Source organism: Poecilia reticulata, linkage group LG2 (assembly GCF_000633615.1).
Source record: "Poecilia reticulata strain Guanapo linkage group LG2, Guppy_female_1.0+MT, whole genome shotgun sequence".
NCBI classification, from domain to species: domain Eukaryota; kingdom Metazoa; phylum Chordata; class Actinopteri; order Cyprinodontiformes; family Poeciliidae; genus Poecilia; species Poecilia reticulata.
The window spans coordinates 30,598,320-30,616,586 of record NC_024332.1 but is presented as its reverse complement, the minus strand read 5'-3'; the positions used below and the strand labels follow the sequence as shown (position 1 = coordinate 30,616,586).

The 18,267-nt window shown below is 37.3% G+C and overlaps 2 protein-coding genes across 8 annotated transcripts in view; both read right to left on the bottom strand.

Moving 5' to 3' along the window:
• The window catches only part of map3k20a (mitogen-activated protein kinase kinase kinase 20a), a 28,264-nt gene extending 21,197 nt beyond the window's left edge, over window positions 1–7,067 (bottom strand). Inside the window, exons 1-3 of the mRNA XM_008399166.2 lie at window positions 6,871–7,067; window positions 1,673–1,891; window positions 727–814 (exon numbers count right to left, since the gene is read on the bottom strand). Coding sequence (XP_008397388.1) covers window positions 727–814; window positions 1,673–1,831 — 247 coding nt within the window. The 5' untranslated portion in view covers window positions 1,832–1,891; window positions 6,871–7,067. The remainder of the gene's footprint in view (window positions 1–726; window positions 815–1,672; window positions 1,892–6,870) is intronic.
• A 1,902-nt stretch (window positions 7,068–8,969) lies between these two features.
• The window catches only part of rapgef4a (Rap guanine nucleotide exchange factor 4a), a 33,895-nt gene continuing 24,597 nt past the window's right edge, over window positions 8,970–18,267 (bottom strand). For 6 of the 7 annotated variants that reach the window (XM_017303775.1, XM_008399179.2, XM_008399225.2 and 3 more), the window contains 16 exons: window positions 17,449–17,534; window positions 16,771–16,849; window positions 16,537–16,681; window positions 16,014–16,102; window positions 15,867–15,897; window positions 15,707–15,785; window positions 15,006–15,152; window positions 14,147–14,244; window positions 13,635–13,760; window positions 13,296–13,474; window positions 13,099–13,189; window positions 12,974–13,024; window positions 11,297–11,384; window positions 11,101–11,165; window positions 10,931–10,985; window positions 8,970–10,783 (listed from right to left, as the gene is read on the bottom strand). In XM_017303775.1, the coding sequence (XP_017159264.1) occupies window positions 10,656–10,783; window positions 10,931–10,985; window positions 11,101–11,165; window positions 11,297–11,384; window positions 12,974–13,024; window positions 13,099–13,189; window positions 13,296–13,474; window positions 13,635–13,760; window positions 14,147–14,244; window positions 15,006–15,152; window positions 15,707–15,785; window positions 15,867–15,897; window positions 16,014–16,102; window positions 16,537–16,681; window positions 16,771–16,849; window positions 17,449–17,534 (1,537 nt within the window). In that variant the 3' untranslated portion in view covers window positions 8,970–10,655. The remainder of the gene's footprint in view (window positions 10,784–10,930; window positions 10,986–11,100; window positions 11,166–11,296; window positions 11,385–12,973; window positions 13,025–13,098; window positions 13,190–13,295; window positions 13,475–13,634; window positions 13,761–14,146; window positions 14,245–15,005; window positions 15,153–15,706; window positions 15,786–15,866; window positions 15,898–16,013; window positions 16,103–16,536; window positions 16,682–16,770; window positions 16,850–17,448; window positions 17,535–18,267) is intronic. The other variant, XM_017303776.1, reaches the window with a different exon arrangement.

The window sequence follows — 18,267 nt, the reverse complement described above, 5'->3', positions numbered from 1 at the left end:
GCTGTTAAATAAAACAAAGCTAACTGAGATCGATAGTGCTTCTAAATCCATCAATAAAGCACAACAGGCCTGCAGTAATCACCTCTATGTAGTCGATGACGTCAGCTATAGGAGCAACAGCTGAAGCGTCATCTAAAACCATAGAAAGGGTTTTTTGAACTGTGGTGAAGTATAGGAAATTGTGTGGACAGTTTTGCCACCATTGCCTTCCAGTAAGGTGAGTGCAGACGGTGCAAAGCTCTTCGACGCTGGCCAGTCCGTGAAGAAAACCAAGAAACACGTATTAAGTGTTTTACAAAAATGTTTAAAGAAATATAAAGAATGTTTCAGAGTCAATGCCAACTTTCAACTTTGGTGCAAACATGCAAACTATTGTTGCTGCCTTTTAATTTCTCATTTTATTTATGATTGCATGATTCCATAAATCTTTGAACCACATTTCCTACTTTAAGAAGGATTCTACCCAGTACTTTGTGGTTTAAACAGCTGCTTTACTTTTTTAGCCCTTTACATTATTGGCCCTGAATCAAAGGAAGTAAATAATACTGTCAGGCACACAGAAATGATCAGTATGATCATTTACACTAAACATGATTAAGTTTTTCTTTGCTTGTTTATTATTGCTTTTATAGAAATGTATCCAAGACTCAGCTCTTTATTTATGTATTTTCATAACTTTGTAGTGTTTCATTTCTCTATTGGAGGAGGATTGATGTTTAAACTCACCAGTGACGATGCCATAGTTGGGAGCCTCGACAATCGCACCATAAAACTGGATGATGTTCCGGTGGCTGAGGACACTGAGGATTTCTGCCTGAGGAAGAAGAACAAGAGATAAAAAAAATAACTTTAAAGATGAAAGTGGGTTAAATTGCTTTTGACTTGATCTGAGTAAAAACAGCTACCTTTAAGAATCAAATACGTGAATTGCTCACATTTTGCCTGCAGAACTATTTGCAGACATATTTTGACAAAAAAATGTGTTTAAAAGTGAAAAACAAAAAAAACATTTTAAAAATGATCTTAAAAAATAACTTATAATAGCCTGTGAATGTATATTCCATCCTCAATTGATTAAAAGTGTAGCATATATAAAGAACTACTAATGTCTAATTTTTGCAGAAAAGCTTGCGTCTGGTGGTTTCTTGAATGAACAAAAACCTGACAGAATGAGTTCATTTAATTGTTATCACAGTCTATAATTAAGGGAACAATTGGTTCAATGTGAAAGGATTACATTATCATTTTCACTGAACAATCATCTCTTTAGCAGCTGAGTGAAGTTGAATGGATATCTGTGATCTCTTACAGTTTCATGAAAGAAACAATGGGCAATATTCAAACGCTCAAAGGCCAACACGTGTAAAACAATTTGAACTGAAAAGATTTCAAAGATAAATCTTTTTTTTTTTTGTCCTTAAGAGAACTAGGGTGTGCTTTCAAATAGATTTCAGGAGCAGTCCCTGCAGTAATTGGGCCAAACACTTTCTTTCCTTTGGCAATAAATGTTTCTTCTTGCAGCACATTTCTCAGAGTGGGCGAGCATAATGACCATGAGTGATGGGTAAAGAAGTCACCACATCCCGCTAAATGGGGTAGTAATTAAAATGATTACCACACTGACAATTAAAAAGTATATAAGAGGGGGCCCCTGGGCAATTACGTCTCCTACCTCGTTCTCAATCTTTAGCAGTTTCTTCACTGCTACCTCTTTGTCCTGGGAGATCCACCTGGCCCGGTACACGCTCCCGAAGCTGCCGCCGCCACAGTTCTCGTAGAAGAGGATGTCATCAAACTGGATGTGCACGAAGGACGCTCTGGGAGACGACATCTCATAATGACGCTCGGCTCCGACTCAGCTTCACGACAAGCGGTTGAGTCCAACCTACAGCTGCGTGAAATAAACAGACACATCAGTTTTGCTCAAACTCAGAATGCGCCTGTAGCCGAATTCTGGAGACGATGCGGCTACAGACGGACTTTTCCCTTTTTTTTGTTGTTGTTTGGCTCAAGCATGGATTGTGATTATAAACCAATGCAAAAGCAGGGAGGGATCCTCATATTCTCTTTATCTTGCCAAGCCAAGAATGAGACAGCTCTGCTCATGTTGAGGCCAAACATGATTTGTAAACCCATGTTGGGAGCTGCCACAGCAGAATCCACAGATTGATTTTCACCTCCCTTGTTTGTCTGCAACAGCATAAAAGCATCTTGTACAAAAAAATAATAATAATTCCATCATTACAGGAAATTGTAGCTCTGTTATTGTTCCTGGGCTTCCCCATTTAACGGCGGAGCAATTACAGCTCTTAAAAGGCTGTTACCTTGGTCTTCATTGGGATTACTATCCATCACAGTGGGAAATGTCTCCATTGTCACAGAGGGGAGTCGCCGCTTTCTGCTGATTTACTTGTATTCATGCTATACTTAGCTTCAAAGCAATTTGCTCAGTAGCCCAGTTCCCCACCCTCCAGTATTGTCCGACCACTCAAGAAGCCTGGGATACTGGGATACGGTGGCACTCCTCCGGCCGTTGCTGCAGGTTTCTCACCTGACAGCAAATAACCCTTCAATGTGCAATCACATCCGATGGCCAAATATCAAATCCAGAACTAGCCTGAAGCATAAGCAAACTAAGCTGGTTAGCTTAGAGCCTCTGGGACAAAAGAGGGCACTAAAATATGCTTGACTTATCAGCAGAAATACAGAGTATTGAACTGAAAGTTTTTATTAAAAATAAGCCTAATTTTGAACTTGATTAAAATTTTTCTGTACATCGGGTTTAAAAGAAACATTTAAAAGGACCAACAAACACATTACTTGTCATCAAACTAAATCAAACATCAATTGCTTAAAAGTTATGCTGACAGATAAAATGCAGTGGTAACAAATTTTCATGTTTGATTTCTGTTAAACAATAATTAACAGCTAAATATGTAAATGCAAGGATTTCAACAAAAAAATAAAATTCAAACACAAATTTTTAAAAACAGCTCAAATTCTGCACAGCTGAGAGTCAACAAATACTGTAAAATCCCTTAGGAGTCTGGGGTCTAAATGGCCGTTTTGGTCTAATTTTGAATTTACCCTTATGTTTTCACCATAAAAACTATTTACCTTAACTTATTTGGTATCATTATTTTCAGTATAACCTCAAATTTATAATTTTACAGTGTTTGTTTCATTTTGACAACATGCATTATCATAGTGCACCAAAAATCAGACAAAAACCAAATCCGAGTAGAAAAAATATTGATATTTTTAATTTAAAATTCACAAAAAATATTGAACAAATAATTTTTCTAACCTATAATGATAATTTATAGTGTACATCCTAGCTCATCAAAATAATTTTTCATTATGAAAGCATAATGTGAGTCACATCAGAAGATATTCAAAAAAGTGGTGCCAGCTCAATATTTGAGAAAAAAGCTTTAATTTACTGATATGTGTATGATTCACCAGAAAAAAACAAAGGAACTTTTACTGTAATATGTTCAGATTTATCTACAGATGTTCAACTGTCATTCTGAGCGAACGTGAAAATGAAACACCTTTCCTTTCTAATTTCTTAAGAGTTTTTGCACATCCTCTGACTTTATGACCAGCTGACTTATAAACTGATTTTTAGTGCACTGTATAACATAAGTTTGAACCAGATAAAGTGTAACTCTAACTAAAAATCCATTTTCTGTATGGTTGTATTAATTTGTTCTAATATTTTTTTGTAAATGGTAAAGATAAAGGTAATTTTATTTATATAGCACATTTTCAGCAACAAGGCAATACAAAGTGTTTTACAGGAGTTAAAAGGAAATACAAACAAAATAACAAACCAAAGGAAAGAGCAAAAGAAGAAAAAAAATCTAATGTTGATCTAAAGTATGTAAACTAGGTGCTCAGGGTTGCTAAGTATCCCCTGGTCTAATTCCATTTCTGGGTTGGAAGAACAGGAGTCTAAAAAGTAGTCTCGATCCAAAAGTGTCTCTGCATCTAGATAGTGAGTACTCTACAGTTTCTGGAAAAAATAAGCTAAAAAGTGACTAATCTAATTCCTTTTCTGGGTTAAAAGTGAGTACTCAACGGTTTCTAAACAACTGATAACAATCTAAAGATGAGTAGCTAAATTCTAAGTTTGTTCTAAGACCTTTTCTGGGTTAGAAATGAGTAGTCACAGTTTCTAACAAGTAGTAGTGTAAAAAGTAACTGGTTTCGTGTAAATGCACACTACAAACGCAACAAAACTCTTCCGTTTTCCCCCGAATCCGTTGTCGTGAAAACGGGGCCTAAGTAGTTACTGTTCCTGTATTTCTGGATTCTAAGTTTGTTGTAATTCTAATTCCGTTTCTGTATGAGTCTCTGCATAAAAGTTATCTAGGAAGTATAATGTTGATCTAAATTGTGCGTACTCCACAATTTCTGATATTACTAATAAACTAAAATAATCTAATATAATAAATGGGACCTGTTTGGCCTGTAACATGTCGTTAGACAACATTTGTCATTAATTGCTGCCATTTACATTAACTGAAGTGGATTACTTTTTACAGAAACAACTTCCTCACTGAAGAGTGGTCTAAAGACACCTGTTGGAGCTCATGTATGTTGCGTTAACTAATCTGAGTCTGGACAATTGATGACCAATTAGGGCCCACCAGTCGTAAAATTGTGTGATTCTGTTCAAGATCTCATTTCTCAATGTATGTCCAAATTTAAAACCAATTTAATCATATCTGCTGGTTGAGTCTGTGCTGATAATCAGTTAAAGCTCACCGTAACTATGAATACATTTGAATAAATAACGGACATTTCTCTGCCTTTTTTGTTTGTTTGTTTTTGTTTTGTTTTTTTACTGAAAACCCAGTGAACACATATTTGTCCATGCAATTTATTCATCAACTTGGTTATAACCAGGGGTGAAAGTAGTTTTAAATTCTTGGGGGTATTATGACAAAAAAAATAAAAAAAAAAAATATATATAACTTCTTTGTGTGCGAAGCAATAAAAGCTGGGTAGCTCTTAAATTGTTACAAAATAAAGCTGTATTTCTTTCAGCCCACTGGCTGTAATGTTGACACCTTGAGATGCCATGAGACCTAAATTCTGAACATCATGGCATGGAGTGCATSCCAGTTTTCCATGTCTGGMATATAACCATTYATTTTAGCTTTTAAACTGGTTATATTGATCYTRTGTCCAGACAGAGGTATAATCAGTAGCCCAGCATCATGACCTGTTTGTTCTGAAGATCCTGCAGCTTCCACTTTGTCTTCCTAACATGGCGCCTCCTCACCCTGACTCTCATACTGATAGGAGGAACGACAGAGCTGTGTTAAGTTAAAAGCACATCTTCTGAAGTTGGGATATTTTTCCTCCAATCACCTCAAACCAGATGTGGGACTGGGTTTTATTTCAATGTCATTTGTGAATGTTAGCTCCTCCTTTTCAACAGTGGAGTTATAAAGGCTGAAAAAGGTTATTATTTTGGAGAAAGTATCATCAACATCAATATTTCCACTAAATAAGAAGCAAAAATTTTTGATAGAGGAAAAATGTCTCAGACTTTGAGCTCAAAGCCAGATGCCAGAGAGCAATAAAACTATTATTTTTAAATTAGACAATTTCACATAATTATGGTGGTAGAAGCCATTTGTTTGTTAAATACGTAATGAAACATATTTACCGTGTTTGATGTTTGTTGTGAATGACATGGTACTCGCAGATGAACGAGATAATTAGTCCAAGTTTATTGTTTATTGAACTCCAGAAACTACAGCGGCTGTAATGCGCCACAGCAAAGGTAAACAAAGGTAAAATAACTGAACAGGTGATCAACTCTAAACCACTCGCACCTTTTTACTCTCTCTCTCTCTCTCTCTCTGTCGTTTAAGCACACCCGTTGCCCCTCGAGCTGAGCACAGATTACGTTTAAAACATTCAGTCCGTTAGATATCAGGTTTTCAGGCTTGATATTTATTTTGCGATTATTAATAAGCTCCCCTAAACACAGTGGTAGTTGATTAGTTAATTTTAAACTCCTGCTCTGCTAATTATTTTGATAATGGAACCGAAACGCACAGAATTGCGCAACACCTTGTTGAACCAATAATTACTGAGATTATTATTTTTGTTGGGTCATTAATTTGAAAACGTTTTGTTAACTTGTTGTTGTTGTTCTTTAATAAAGGCCAGTCAGAGGAGGACGCGCTGGTCTCAGCGTCCTGGCRGCGTTCAGTTTGTCACCTAATGCCGAGATCGACTCAAAACCTCCCGCGCTCGACTTATTGTACCCCTGCTAAAGCAAGAATAGTTCAGAAACAATATGAAATGGGGGGAGAAGCTATTTATTAACTGATCAAGTCGTGTTTTGGATTGTTCTTGAAAAACTAGTCAGTCATGGCTGATTAGTGGGCGCACTCACTGCTGCACAGTGAACCCATTGATTTTTTTTTTTTACAGCAGACAGCCCCGACAGTACYCCCCTAACTTTCACCCCTGGTTATAACTCAGACTGTCACGTCACTAAAGTGGTGTTGTAGCAAAAGCCGTTCTATAATATCAATTCAAAAGTTGAAAAATTGCTGAAGGGCCCAGGTCAAAAAACGCATGCAGACTTTACTGTATAAGATAAATGGATAATTGCTGCTTACAACATATATAGGCTAGTACTGAATTGCAAATAGTAGATATTACGCAGCAGTTCAACTCCCATACGCCCTAATCTACTGGAAATGCATCTTACTACAACTTGTCCGTCTCCACATGGCAGCAGAAACTCTTCCAGCCTGTAAATTTGCCTTCTTTTCCCACTCAAGGGGGAAAGAGGGGAAAGTCACAGGCTGGGAAGTTGTTAGAAACTTTACTACATACCAACATTCAGAGTTCGGCGTGAAGCCTCGCAGCAGCGGCTCGGTTCTCCTGGTCGCGCCGGGCACGAAACAAACTTAAAGGAATACAACTGGTAGTTCCGGAGAAATCACGTGTGACGCTCTTTCATTTCTGATTTCCCTTTCCCTACACCAGTAGTTTGACTGGTTGCGCAACTCTGGGGACGCGGATAATTCAGCAGAATAACCCATTTTTCCCAGAGACCAAACCGATGACAACARCTCCCCCTGCTGGAAGACAGTGGGATAACCCAACACTTTTCCAGAATTTTTTTACATCTCGTCAATATTCCCAGAAGTGGGTGGAGCAGTCAGAAATTATAGGTAAGGCCAGTATTACTTCGGTATATTTTTTCTCAAATAGAAGTACAAAATTATACATATAAAAAAAACACAGATATAAAAGGCCAGTCTCGTACTGAGTAATTACTTCATTGTAACATCTTTTTAAACTTGTGAAAATAATGTAACAGGACAGACTAATATAAAAAGTCATGTGCAAATTGTGATATTTTAAAGGAAAACAATGTAAAAATATAAATGTTGATACAACAAATTAAGACAGAAGAAACACGATAAGCTTGAAATCAGTACTTACAAAGTATAAAACTGCTAAATATTCTTTCAGTGACAAGGTGTACTGTGCACTGAATATTTATTCTCCTCCAAAGGGCTTAGTAGATAGAAAGGAACAGTTGAACAATTAGGTTTTTGCACTTCCTCACTGAAAAGCATGCAGATTCATAGACATACAAAATAATAATATAAAAGCCCTAAGAGACTGTACAGTAAGAGCAAATTTACAATATGAGAAGTAGTATAATGTACATTTATTAAAAGGCGTACTTACATAAAAGTAGAATAATTTAAAAATGCGCAAAATAAAAAAAATTACCAAAAAAACAGCTCAAAATAATATGATTCAAGTCAAAGTAAAAAAAAAACTAAAATGCAGCAAATTGCTCCTACGAGAACTTTTATTTATTTATTCAAAAATGTACTCAAGTAAATTTAACTTGGTATCCGTAACTACAATAGTTACTATTGACCTCCGGAGAGAAAAAACACTCAAGAAGGAAAAGCATTATTTTAAAATTTACTCAATAGGAATAAAACAATATTAGGTGAAACTGTTACTCAAGAACTTTACAAAGTACTGAACAATTTCGAGAGGTAATCTGTCATGTTTTTGGACTGTGGGAGCAAGTCGAGGTACCTGGAGGGAACAAACGCCATGCAGAAAGAACCCTGGCTGGGATTCAAACCCAGCCTGGGGTCGGGGAGCTCAGGAGTGTCTTTAAAAGTTCAAATTACTTCCAGTCACAACATTTTTATTTAGTCTCATTCCCAGCCTTCTAAAAATGTCAATTAAGTCACCAAAAACGTAATTAATTTTAGTAATTAAATTCAAATACTCAATCTTGTGCATTAATATAACTTGATTATACACAGAGTTATGCTTATACTAAACTAATTCATTAATACAGTATTTTAGTAACCTAGGAATACATAGTCAACATTATGTGACAAGTTGAAGGAGGAACACATACAAGCTTAGAAACTTCAGAAAAGTTATTAATAAAACATCAAGATAGTTTATTTCCAGCTTCAAAGGTCATCAACTCATAAAGCTCATGTAATTTCATAAACCTCTGCCACCCAGACCCAGAACACTGAAAATCATCATTTGACCAGGCACTAAAACTCTCATCTAACGACCTTAAAAGGAGCTTATGACATTATTTTAAATGGTTGTGGGTTTTTTTTTTTTACAATCTTTATTTTTATGAAGTATTTTCAGTGACTTCCCACGCTTCCGTTTTGAGTGCGGTCAGTTTTCTCATTCTAAATTAAAATCATCGTTTGGCTCCCAGTGAAACGATTTTAGAGTTTCTTAACATGTTTTTTTTTCTCCTTCATTGATTCTTTTGTCTCAGTAATCGTATACAGAAAGCAACACATCATGTTTTAACACCAGAGCACCAGAGCTGTAACTGTTTGTTACTCTCAAGTATTTGTCATTTCAACCATCCCAATAATCCTCTTAAAAAAGACGAAAAGAACACAAATAATAACTGGGAGATCAATTAAAAAGTAAATTTATTTCAGTAATTCAACCCAAAGAGCAAAACTCTTACAATAAAATTAATATACGGTAATCTTACATTACATTTAAGTAATCTAAAAAAAATAAAAAATTAGATACTGTTGAGCTGGATTCAACAACGATGTTGTGCTTGAGGCAAAGTGTTCATAAACTTTACTTTCTGAAGCTGCCTGAGAAGTTTCATTCACTGTTTTTTGACTTCCTATTTTCCTTGAGGTTCATATGGGCCTTGACACTGTTAGTCTTTTTTGTCTTAGTCAAAAAAGAACGCAGAAAAAAAAATCTGCCCACCTAAATGTGTCCATATCTACCCTCAGAGCAGTGGGGGGGGGGGAGCTTCAAACGACTAGAAATTTGACAAACAAGGCTGGACCCAATTTTATCTTCATAATCCACACAGTAATCTGTCTTTTTTTGTAATTAAAGATCATTTTAATGAGTATGTAATCAATTTCCAAAAATCTAAGCTAACATAAAAAGTGACTCTTTATTAGCTCTAAGAATTAAACTCTATTTTATAAATACAAGCACTTAGATGGTATTTTCTATACCAATTTATTCCTCCCATAGCAACAGGGAGCAGGGGCAGATACCATTCTCCAGTCATTACACCCTGAAAGAGGTGCAACAGTGTCACATTACCACTGCCAAAGGGCAAAATAGAGTTAGACAAGTTAACGTGGACGATTTAGGACTGAGGGTGGAAGACAGTGTCCCCAGCAGAAAAATGCAAACTGCATGCAGAAAGGCTCTCAGCTGGGATTTAACCCCTGACCTTTCTGCAAGGCAAAAGTGTGACCAACTTCTCCACTGTGCAGCCTTTGACTGGATTTCAGAAAATCACATCATAAGACATGAAACATGGTTTGCAAAAAAATACTTTTGTACATTTGTCTGATTCTTCCATTTCTGTGCTCTCAGATTTTTTTAGGATAAATAAACAGAAGAAACAATGTCTCAGATGTAGATGTTTAGACTTCAATAATTCAGAAAATTATCCATTTATGAAAACTCAAACTAAACACAACTAAAGTAGGAATAAATACAAAATTGAACAAGCTATGATTGTAAACATCATAACAATAAAACAGCAGATACCAACTGAGTTACAGTACACAATACAACAAAAACATTTAATTTTAATATCATCATTTAAACTTCAAAGAAAGCCATGCTGAATTAATAAAGTCATGCTTAAGTCTAATAAATATCTGTACAAAATTTACAACAAACCTAAATAGGAGTAAAAAACGGTTTGATATAAAAGATAMAAAAAAAAATGAGCTTTAGGAGAATTGAGGCTAAAGCATCGCATTTTGTTTACGTCTGAGAGATTGTACACAATGATCCCATAAATTAGACTCCCACCACCCAGAAGTCATCATTTCCTTTGCCTGTTTGGGTTGGACATGATATGATATCTGCATGACATCGATATAAGAGGTACTTCATCCCACAACAATTACGGTTGTTGAAAAATCACAAATGACTGTAATAAAAGGCTCAAGGCGTTGCTGAAACAATATCTCATTATCAGACACCTCATCAGGTCCTCCATGTGATTGCCTGTGTCGGGAGTAAAAAAAACGAGACGAGCACAAGTGCTGCGTTACGTCGTGAAGCGGCATCGGAGGGAAAATGTCTCTGCCCCCCGGCTGGTTTCAAGACCTGCGGGGCTCAAGTCCGTGAGAGAGCTGAGTTAGGGTCCTTTGGTTGTCGATCACGCTAAGCTGACGAACGTAGGTCCAAACGTCGGGGTGATGCTTCCCAGCCTGAGGAGAATCCGGGTCTGATTTGATTAAAAGGCGAGAAAAGTTATAAAAATAAAAAAAAATTTTAAATTTTTTTTTTTTTTWAAAACCTAGCAATGTGAAAAAGGGCCCTTTGAATACCTTTTAAAAAATAAAATATTTGAGGATTTTAGTGTAGCACTTACTGAATGTTTGGCTCCTACAATATCTCACAGTCTTCACCGTCTTAGCCATCATCCGCTGCAAAGCAGAAAACTACAGTCAGCGGCAAATATCTGCAATTGCATGAAAACTAAAGAAGCGAAAGAAATTCACACCAGCTGTCAGACAATGATCTGCACCTGCAGTGCCTCACCATTTTCTCAAAATTGACCAAATTGTCGATAAATGTTTTGTTGCCCTCGTGAGTGAATGTCATGTCTGCGGGAAATAAAAAGAAAAAAAAAACAGGAAAACAATCGTGGAGAGTTAAAGGTGCTGGAGAAGCAGTGCAACACCAAAGTAATCAAAGTGCAATAAAAACGAACAGTTATCGAATCAATGGGGATGACCTTTTATCATCAGTGGCATGAAGGGAATGACGGGCGGGGTCAGTTTGGCGACTGTGAGTCGATACGCCCGGTGATTCCTGGACGGATCCTGCAGAAACATTGAGACGGTTCTGAGATCTGCTTGGCTACATCACAGTTTGAGTGCCTTGCAAAAGCTTTCATAAACTTTAACCTTTTCACATTTTGTCTCTTTACACCAATGTTTATTTTATAATATGTGTTAGGCCAGCCCAAAGCATCATAATTGCATATTGCTCTCTCATTAGCTCCATGACGCTGCAACCCCCACGTTTCCCCGGCTGTGTTATTTTTCTGTCACAGGAAGTGTTTGGCATYTGGTTAGAAAGAATGATTAAGCTCTCAAAAATTGGTTGTAAATAAAAACATAAAAAGTGTGATGCCCATTTCCATTTAGGCCATATGTTACTGTAACACTTCTAAATGAAACCCAGTGCAACCGTTTGGCTTCTGTTGCCTAACGTGTGCATAACTTGATGCAGTTTATTCTCAATAGGAATCCAGCTGCTCTGTGAATGTCTCAGAGGTTTGTTAGGGAACATCATCGAACAAACAGCAACCAAAGTCGTTGCTGAGAAAGTGGTCAGAAATGTTAAGTTGTTATACTTAGCATGTTTACACTTAGCATGAAACGTGCTAAGCATGTTTTTCTTCTCATAGAATATATGAAATGTGTGCATTACACTGTGTTGTAATGTCCTTTGGGCTGTACTGCTGACTGTGTTTTTCTTTAAAAAAAAAAAGAAGGAAAGAAAATAATTTTTAAAAATCCATCCGTCCTGAAGTGCGGCTTGTTGATGAGGAATAAGGCACAGTTAGACCCAGAGTAAGGTGAAGGAAAGACTTTAATAATGTCCACAAGGTTCACAACACCAGGAAGACACAGGTACTAGATCATTAACTCAAGAAGAACAATGACGCGAACTATGACAAGGAACCGCAAACTGTGACATGACAATGACTAAGACTAACAAATGACAAGGATCCAGCAGGGAGCAGGAGACACAGGTGAGGTTAAATACACAGGGGACAATCATGGAAACAAGAAACAGCTGGAACAACTTGGGGGCTAGACACGACAACTAAACTAACTAATAAACACACACAAAAACCCTCAACCTCACGCAATCAATCTTTCACCAGGAGAGAAGTAAAGACAACATACAGGATAAGGCCCATYGACATTCAACAGGGGTCAGGGTAATATATCTCTAACTGATGATTTATTGAAGCAGCATAGCAGCTTCTACTGCTTTACCCATTCTGAAACGTAAAGTGTCGTTTGTGATACTAAATGCATTTTGAGAGGACTGTTTTATATGGACTCTGTGTAGTGCATTACGTTCATATACATATTCARTAAATTAAGATCTGTGTTCCTGAGACTGGTTTGTAAAAAACAAAAAAACAACTTAAGCAGGTATTAAATATGCTCTTCGTTAACTCCACTTTTCTGCATTAAGCACTTTTTGTAAAATCAGATTGCTCATATTTAAATCTTAAAATGTATAAGCAATTGTTCTTCCACCTCCCGCACTTACTTCTTGTTTGTAAAAACCCCACTTAAATGACTTGAAGTTTGTGAAAAGTTTAATGGGTGTAAATACTTTTGCAAGGCACCCTAACTAATAAAAAGGGAAATTTACGTTAAAGGCRTACCATTAGGCTTTCAAATTCTCCGTAAAACTTCTTAAACTTGCTGGGAAGTTTCTGCGGACGTAAACAAAATGGGAACGTTAACCTGCAGTTTCAGACAGAAGACGACCAAACAACAAGTCACCCACCTCCCACGTCTGACTCAGTCTGCTCACTGCTGGGTGACTCAGTCCCATAATGACGGCAAAAAAGGCATTTAGATTCTTGTACTCTTTACAGCTTTGCAGAAGATATAAGAAGGAGGGTTACAATAAATTTACAATAAAAGTTCATTTTGAAAAGCAACAAACTGACCAATTCCTGAGAGAAAAGAAGATCCACTTACTGAGCAGCGATCTTGATGAACTTCTTGAGGAGCTGAACTCTCTTGCTCAGCTGGGAACACAGACAAACCTCTGTAATTACCCAGAGCTGAATTTCATTAAATCTCTGGAGGAAGAGATCCAGATTCACTGTGGTTTTCTTGACGTGCTGTCTCCCAAACGTGTGATAGATGAGTTCAAGCTGGAAGACATCAGAGAATTTAGAAAAAAAAAAAACAACAACAAAGAAAAACAAGGTAGTATCACATTAGGGCCAGGAAATAAAGACAGTGTGTGCCAGCCTTGAAAGCAAATTTGATTAAACAGAACCTGCTAAGGCGTCCTTATTGCTCTATAAATACCTCGTGTACACAATGGAAAAGCTCCCAGTCGTAGAAGGTCATGTGGTAAGCCACATCCTTGGAGCTCATCAACTCAAAATTGGCAAGAGACCCAWGAGACGGACCCTCCTGTTCAGACAGAGGCATCTGGGAGAMACAAGACATCAGATTAAACGCTKAAACTTTCCACTCTTTTTTTTTAACTTTGCAATCACAAATGCTAATGGATTGCATTGGGATTTTATATGATTGAATAAAGTAATATTTAACTGTGAGGTTTAATACAAAATACAACTTACGCTTSTGGTTGAAATTTGCCAAATTATAAAAAAAAATTAAAGTGTTATGAACATTTTCGCAAAACGCTATAAAACTGAAAAAGGCAAAGACTTRAACCTGACTGTTGGTTAAAAATATAATAATGAAATTGTCCGTATATACGATCAAATAAAAGTAGTTTTTTTGGCATTAATGTAAGAACTGTGATGTTGGTATGTGATCATGATAAGAAGTATTTGATTAAATCAACACACCAACACATCCAGCTGGYCCCTCTGGCAGGCAAAGAGCCGTCCGTTTATGCTGAGTGTGGAGAAGATGGAGACATCGTTTGGTTTGAAGACAACTTTCTCTGCCCAAAAGAAAACAAACCATAGTAAGATTTCAAAYAAATAAACAAAAGAACTAGATTTGTGTTGTCTCAACATAAATCTAGTGACGTTAAAAAWAAGAACTAATTTATGAATGCCGACATTCAAATACCTTTAACCATCTAAACGCTAAAACATTGAATTTAGTCACACTAACTAATTAATTCAAATAAACACGATGACATTGAGAAAACTCTGGCAACTTCTCTCAAAATGTTAATAGCCAATCTTGACAATAAATTACCTTTCTGTGTTATACATTTCGAAACAGCTTCTATTAAAAAGCACAACATAAAAGCAATAAATAAAGTCAATACTAGATTTGATGGCATGTCTTTTTAAACTGCAGTCTGGTTTTAAAGTGTGCTGGAAATCTCATTGCAGCATTTATTCAGAATCCTTCTAAGAACTGTTCTTATTACATCCTTACTTTAATCTCATTTTGTAATAATAAACAGGAAATTAGCTTTAGGAATATAGTCTGCCGATGGTAGTTTTTTTCCTCACAGTTTAATTGTGACATTTTTTTTCTAATCTGTTGAAAGAAAAGTGATCAAATTGATTGGATTTTTTCTAAAATTTTTCTACAAATATCATTTAAAAATAAATACATTTAAAGAGTCAAATAAAAAAAAAACGATGCAAAGAGTTTTGGATCAAATAATATATTTTATAGTTAACTGCATTTGGTTTCATGTTTAATTCCAATCATTTCTTCGTCATGTACAGCTGCTGCTCTCACCTCCTGCTGAACTGAGGCCGACCAGGATCAGATCCTCCGCTGACCCCAGCTTGTCGGCCACGGCCTCCAGGACCTCCCTGACCGAGGAGGCGACCGGGACCCGGATGGTGGTGTAGGTGTGGTCGCAGCAGTAGACTTTGAACAGGACTGGACGCAAGAATAGGAGGAAACAGAAGAAAACGTGGGATACAGGATTCAATCTCTTATCTCATCGGTGATGAGAAAAAGAAGGCACACCCTTTTTTGTGAATTGGAGTGAATATACGTATCAAATTGTAAATTATTTGCAAATAAAAATCTGAAAAAAGTGCAACAATGGCTTCCATTAAGACTTCTTTTCTGTGTACGTGTARCTAAAATGCAGCAGATTATACACACTTATTTATTAAATAAAGGAGGTAAAAATGCACATCTGCATTCACAATGTTTTAAAATCACCATCAGAAGCAACAACTTACTAGAAGCCATTTTTCAATAACTATCAGTTTCTYACAGTTCCTCTCTTTATATATTTCTTTTATTGCTTGCCTGATCCAGATTCAACCAGTATTCAGCTGTCACACACTTTACTTTACAGAAGAGCTTATGTTCTTCTCAGTGACTGCAAGAACCTGGTAAAGATCAGGTTACACTTATTGTATTTCAGTAATTAAAAYCTCAGTTATTTTTACTGTAACTACACAAGACTTTTCTGCACTTACTTTCATCGTCTCCCTTGATGGGCTGCCGTTTCTGAAGTTTCTCGTCTACCATACTGAAATGCTGCAGAAGGACTTTGTGCTGCAACAGAGAGCATGTTCATAAAGCAGCAGSAGAAAACATCTGCATAAAAATGTTAATCTAACATAATTAGCTKTATACCTTCCTCTGTGAGGATCTGGCATCGTCTGCACTAAAAAAGTAGAACCAACAGATGGGTTTGATATGTGTAAGTCCTATAATTTACTAATGGAAAACAATATTTAGACCACKTATCCATACAATKTATAATAGCTAATCCTAACTAACCTGCTTTTTATGATTTTCTCCAGCTCTGTCAGCTGATCCCTGAGGGCTGGAAGCACTTTGGCATCTTCTGAAACAGCCACGAAAAACTCCTGTAAAACACAACAACCTTTGAGAGCAAACAAGACTTCAAATGAGATAAAGTCACACCAATTTGAATATTCGGCCAGCACATATTGACACACCTTCGGGAAACTGAAATACAGAAATTTATTTTTTTTTAAAGTTGGTTTTTTATGGCAATCCAAGATAGAAGAATCTCTAAGAATTTGACTACTGAGACATCATAATTGACCCATTAATCCAAATCTCCTAAATATGTGTCTTTCTGAGGCCTTTTTAAAAAAAAAGTTAGTTAGTTTTTGCTGTTTTTCATAGACATGTTGAAATGGAAACCATTCTGTTTGGATGGAAATATCCACTAACCAGATATTATTTTAAATCTAAATCTTAGCTTATCTGTGACATTTCCAGAGGTGATTACAATCAGCTGCTTTTGTTATGACTGTTTTAGAGGCYCACTGACCTCGAGGAAGACCATGTCCTGCTGCTGCAGGTGTTCTCCATGCACAGCAGCCCATTTCATCACCAGACGGATCACCCGGCGCTTGTTGTTGAGCGTGTAGTCCAGCTTCTCCATCTCTGAGCCCTGTGAGGCCTGGGCGTGGTAGCTGCACTGTCGTTAAAGACCAACTAAACTACAGCAAAAACCACATTTCACTGGGAAGAAGACTTTTCTTTAATGTAGGCAAAAGGATATTGGTCGCTCAGCACAGGACATAGCCGACTGTTCGGGATGAAGACACAGTGCGTGAGCACAAAATCATCTAAGGCCGAATCTGAGACAAATAACAGCGAAGATCCGGTTAATGGCACATCAAAGACACCTTCAAACACATGGCCGGGTCGGTCCCCTCTGCAGGGAAAGTGAAAACCATATGTATCGCCACACATAATGGTAATTAGATCAGCTCTGCGATGTGGAGCTAATTATAGATGGGAACAAACGGGTCATCGCAGCGGAGACCACAGAGGACAGATCAGAGAGATAAAACACACGGCATATCTGAAAACTGCTGGGCGAATTTGTATTCAGCCTCTTTACTCTGATACCCCCTAAACAAAACCCAGAKATTCAAAGCTTAGGTGGGGAAAATCAATACATGTCAATTAATTATGCATYMCYACAAAGGCCACAGGARGGTGGAGGAAGGCGCTCCGCCCAGACCGAAACACAACATTACGCAATAAAAGAAATGCATAGGACAAGAAGATAGTCTTTTCTCCACTGTTCATTATAATTTGAGGTTGCAATATTATAAAATGTGAAAAAAGCCAAGGCAGTGCGGCTGAGAACTCTTCACAGTAAATGATAGATATCATTAAATAATATATGGTAATAACGCRACTCTCTTGTGTTTGACACGATGGGCAGCACCTGACTCGGTGAACTGGGAATCCGACCGCATCATTTCGAGAAGGTGCTCCAAAATCTTCTCCGGCGTCCCGGACATGATGTTGTATCTGAAGCAACACGACACAACAAAAACACACACACAAACCCTTCATTAATCAAGATACACAGACTCTTAATGCGTAGTGGCACCACTGTGGCCCCTCAGCTGATTTCTCTTCCTTCGGTGTGTGCCTGTGATTGGCTCATTTGAAAACAATCCTATTTACAATCAGTGCTCCTGAAGATGAAGAAGAGGAGAAGATAAGAGCCACAAAATAATCCYAGCAAATAAAAAAAAAAAAAAAAACTTGGAGCATCTCCCCCCACATGCAGGGGAACGAACACAAACCTCCCTTGGTTGTTTTTATTACTTGATAACAGCGTGACAAGAGGGAAGGGCGCCACGAAAGCAGGGACGTGTCTTCCCTTCTCGCGGGGCAGTCTTGACACTCTTGTGTGTCAAGAGTGGAGTTGATTAGAGGGCAACCCTGAACAAGTAATTGTGGCTTGCCAAGCCTCCTTTTCCCCCCAGGAGCCAGGCCATCATTACCATTAATGTGTCTCTGTGTATCTCAGCCACCGTGGGGCAGTGACAGATGCCTCTATTAGGAGGAAACACTTGCTGGCAGCAGAGCATCTGATGCAGCTTTACTTCACACTCACTCTTAGGATCAGACTGAGACAAATGACTCTGCTTTGTGACAATTATCTATCTATCTATCTATCTATCTATCTATCTATCTATCTATCTATCTATCTATCTATCTATCTATCTATCTATCTATCTATCTATCTATCTAT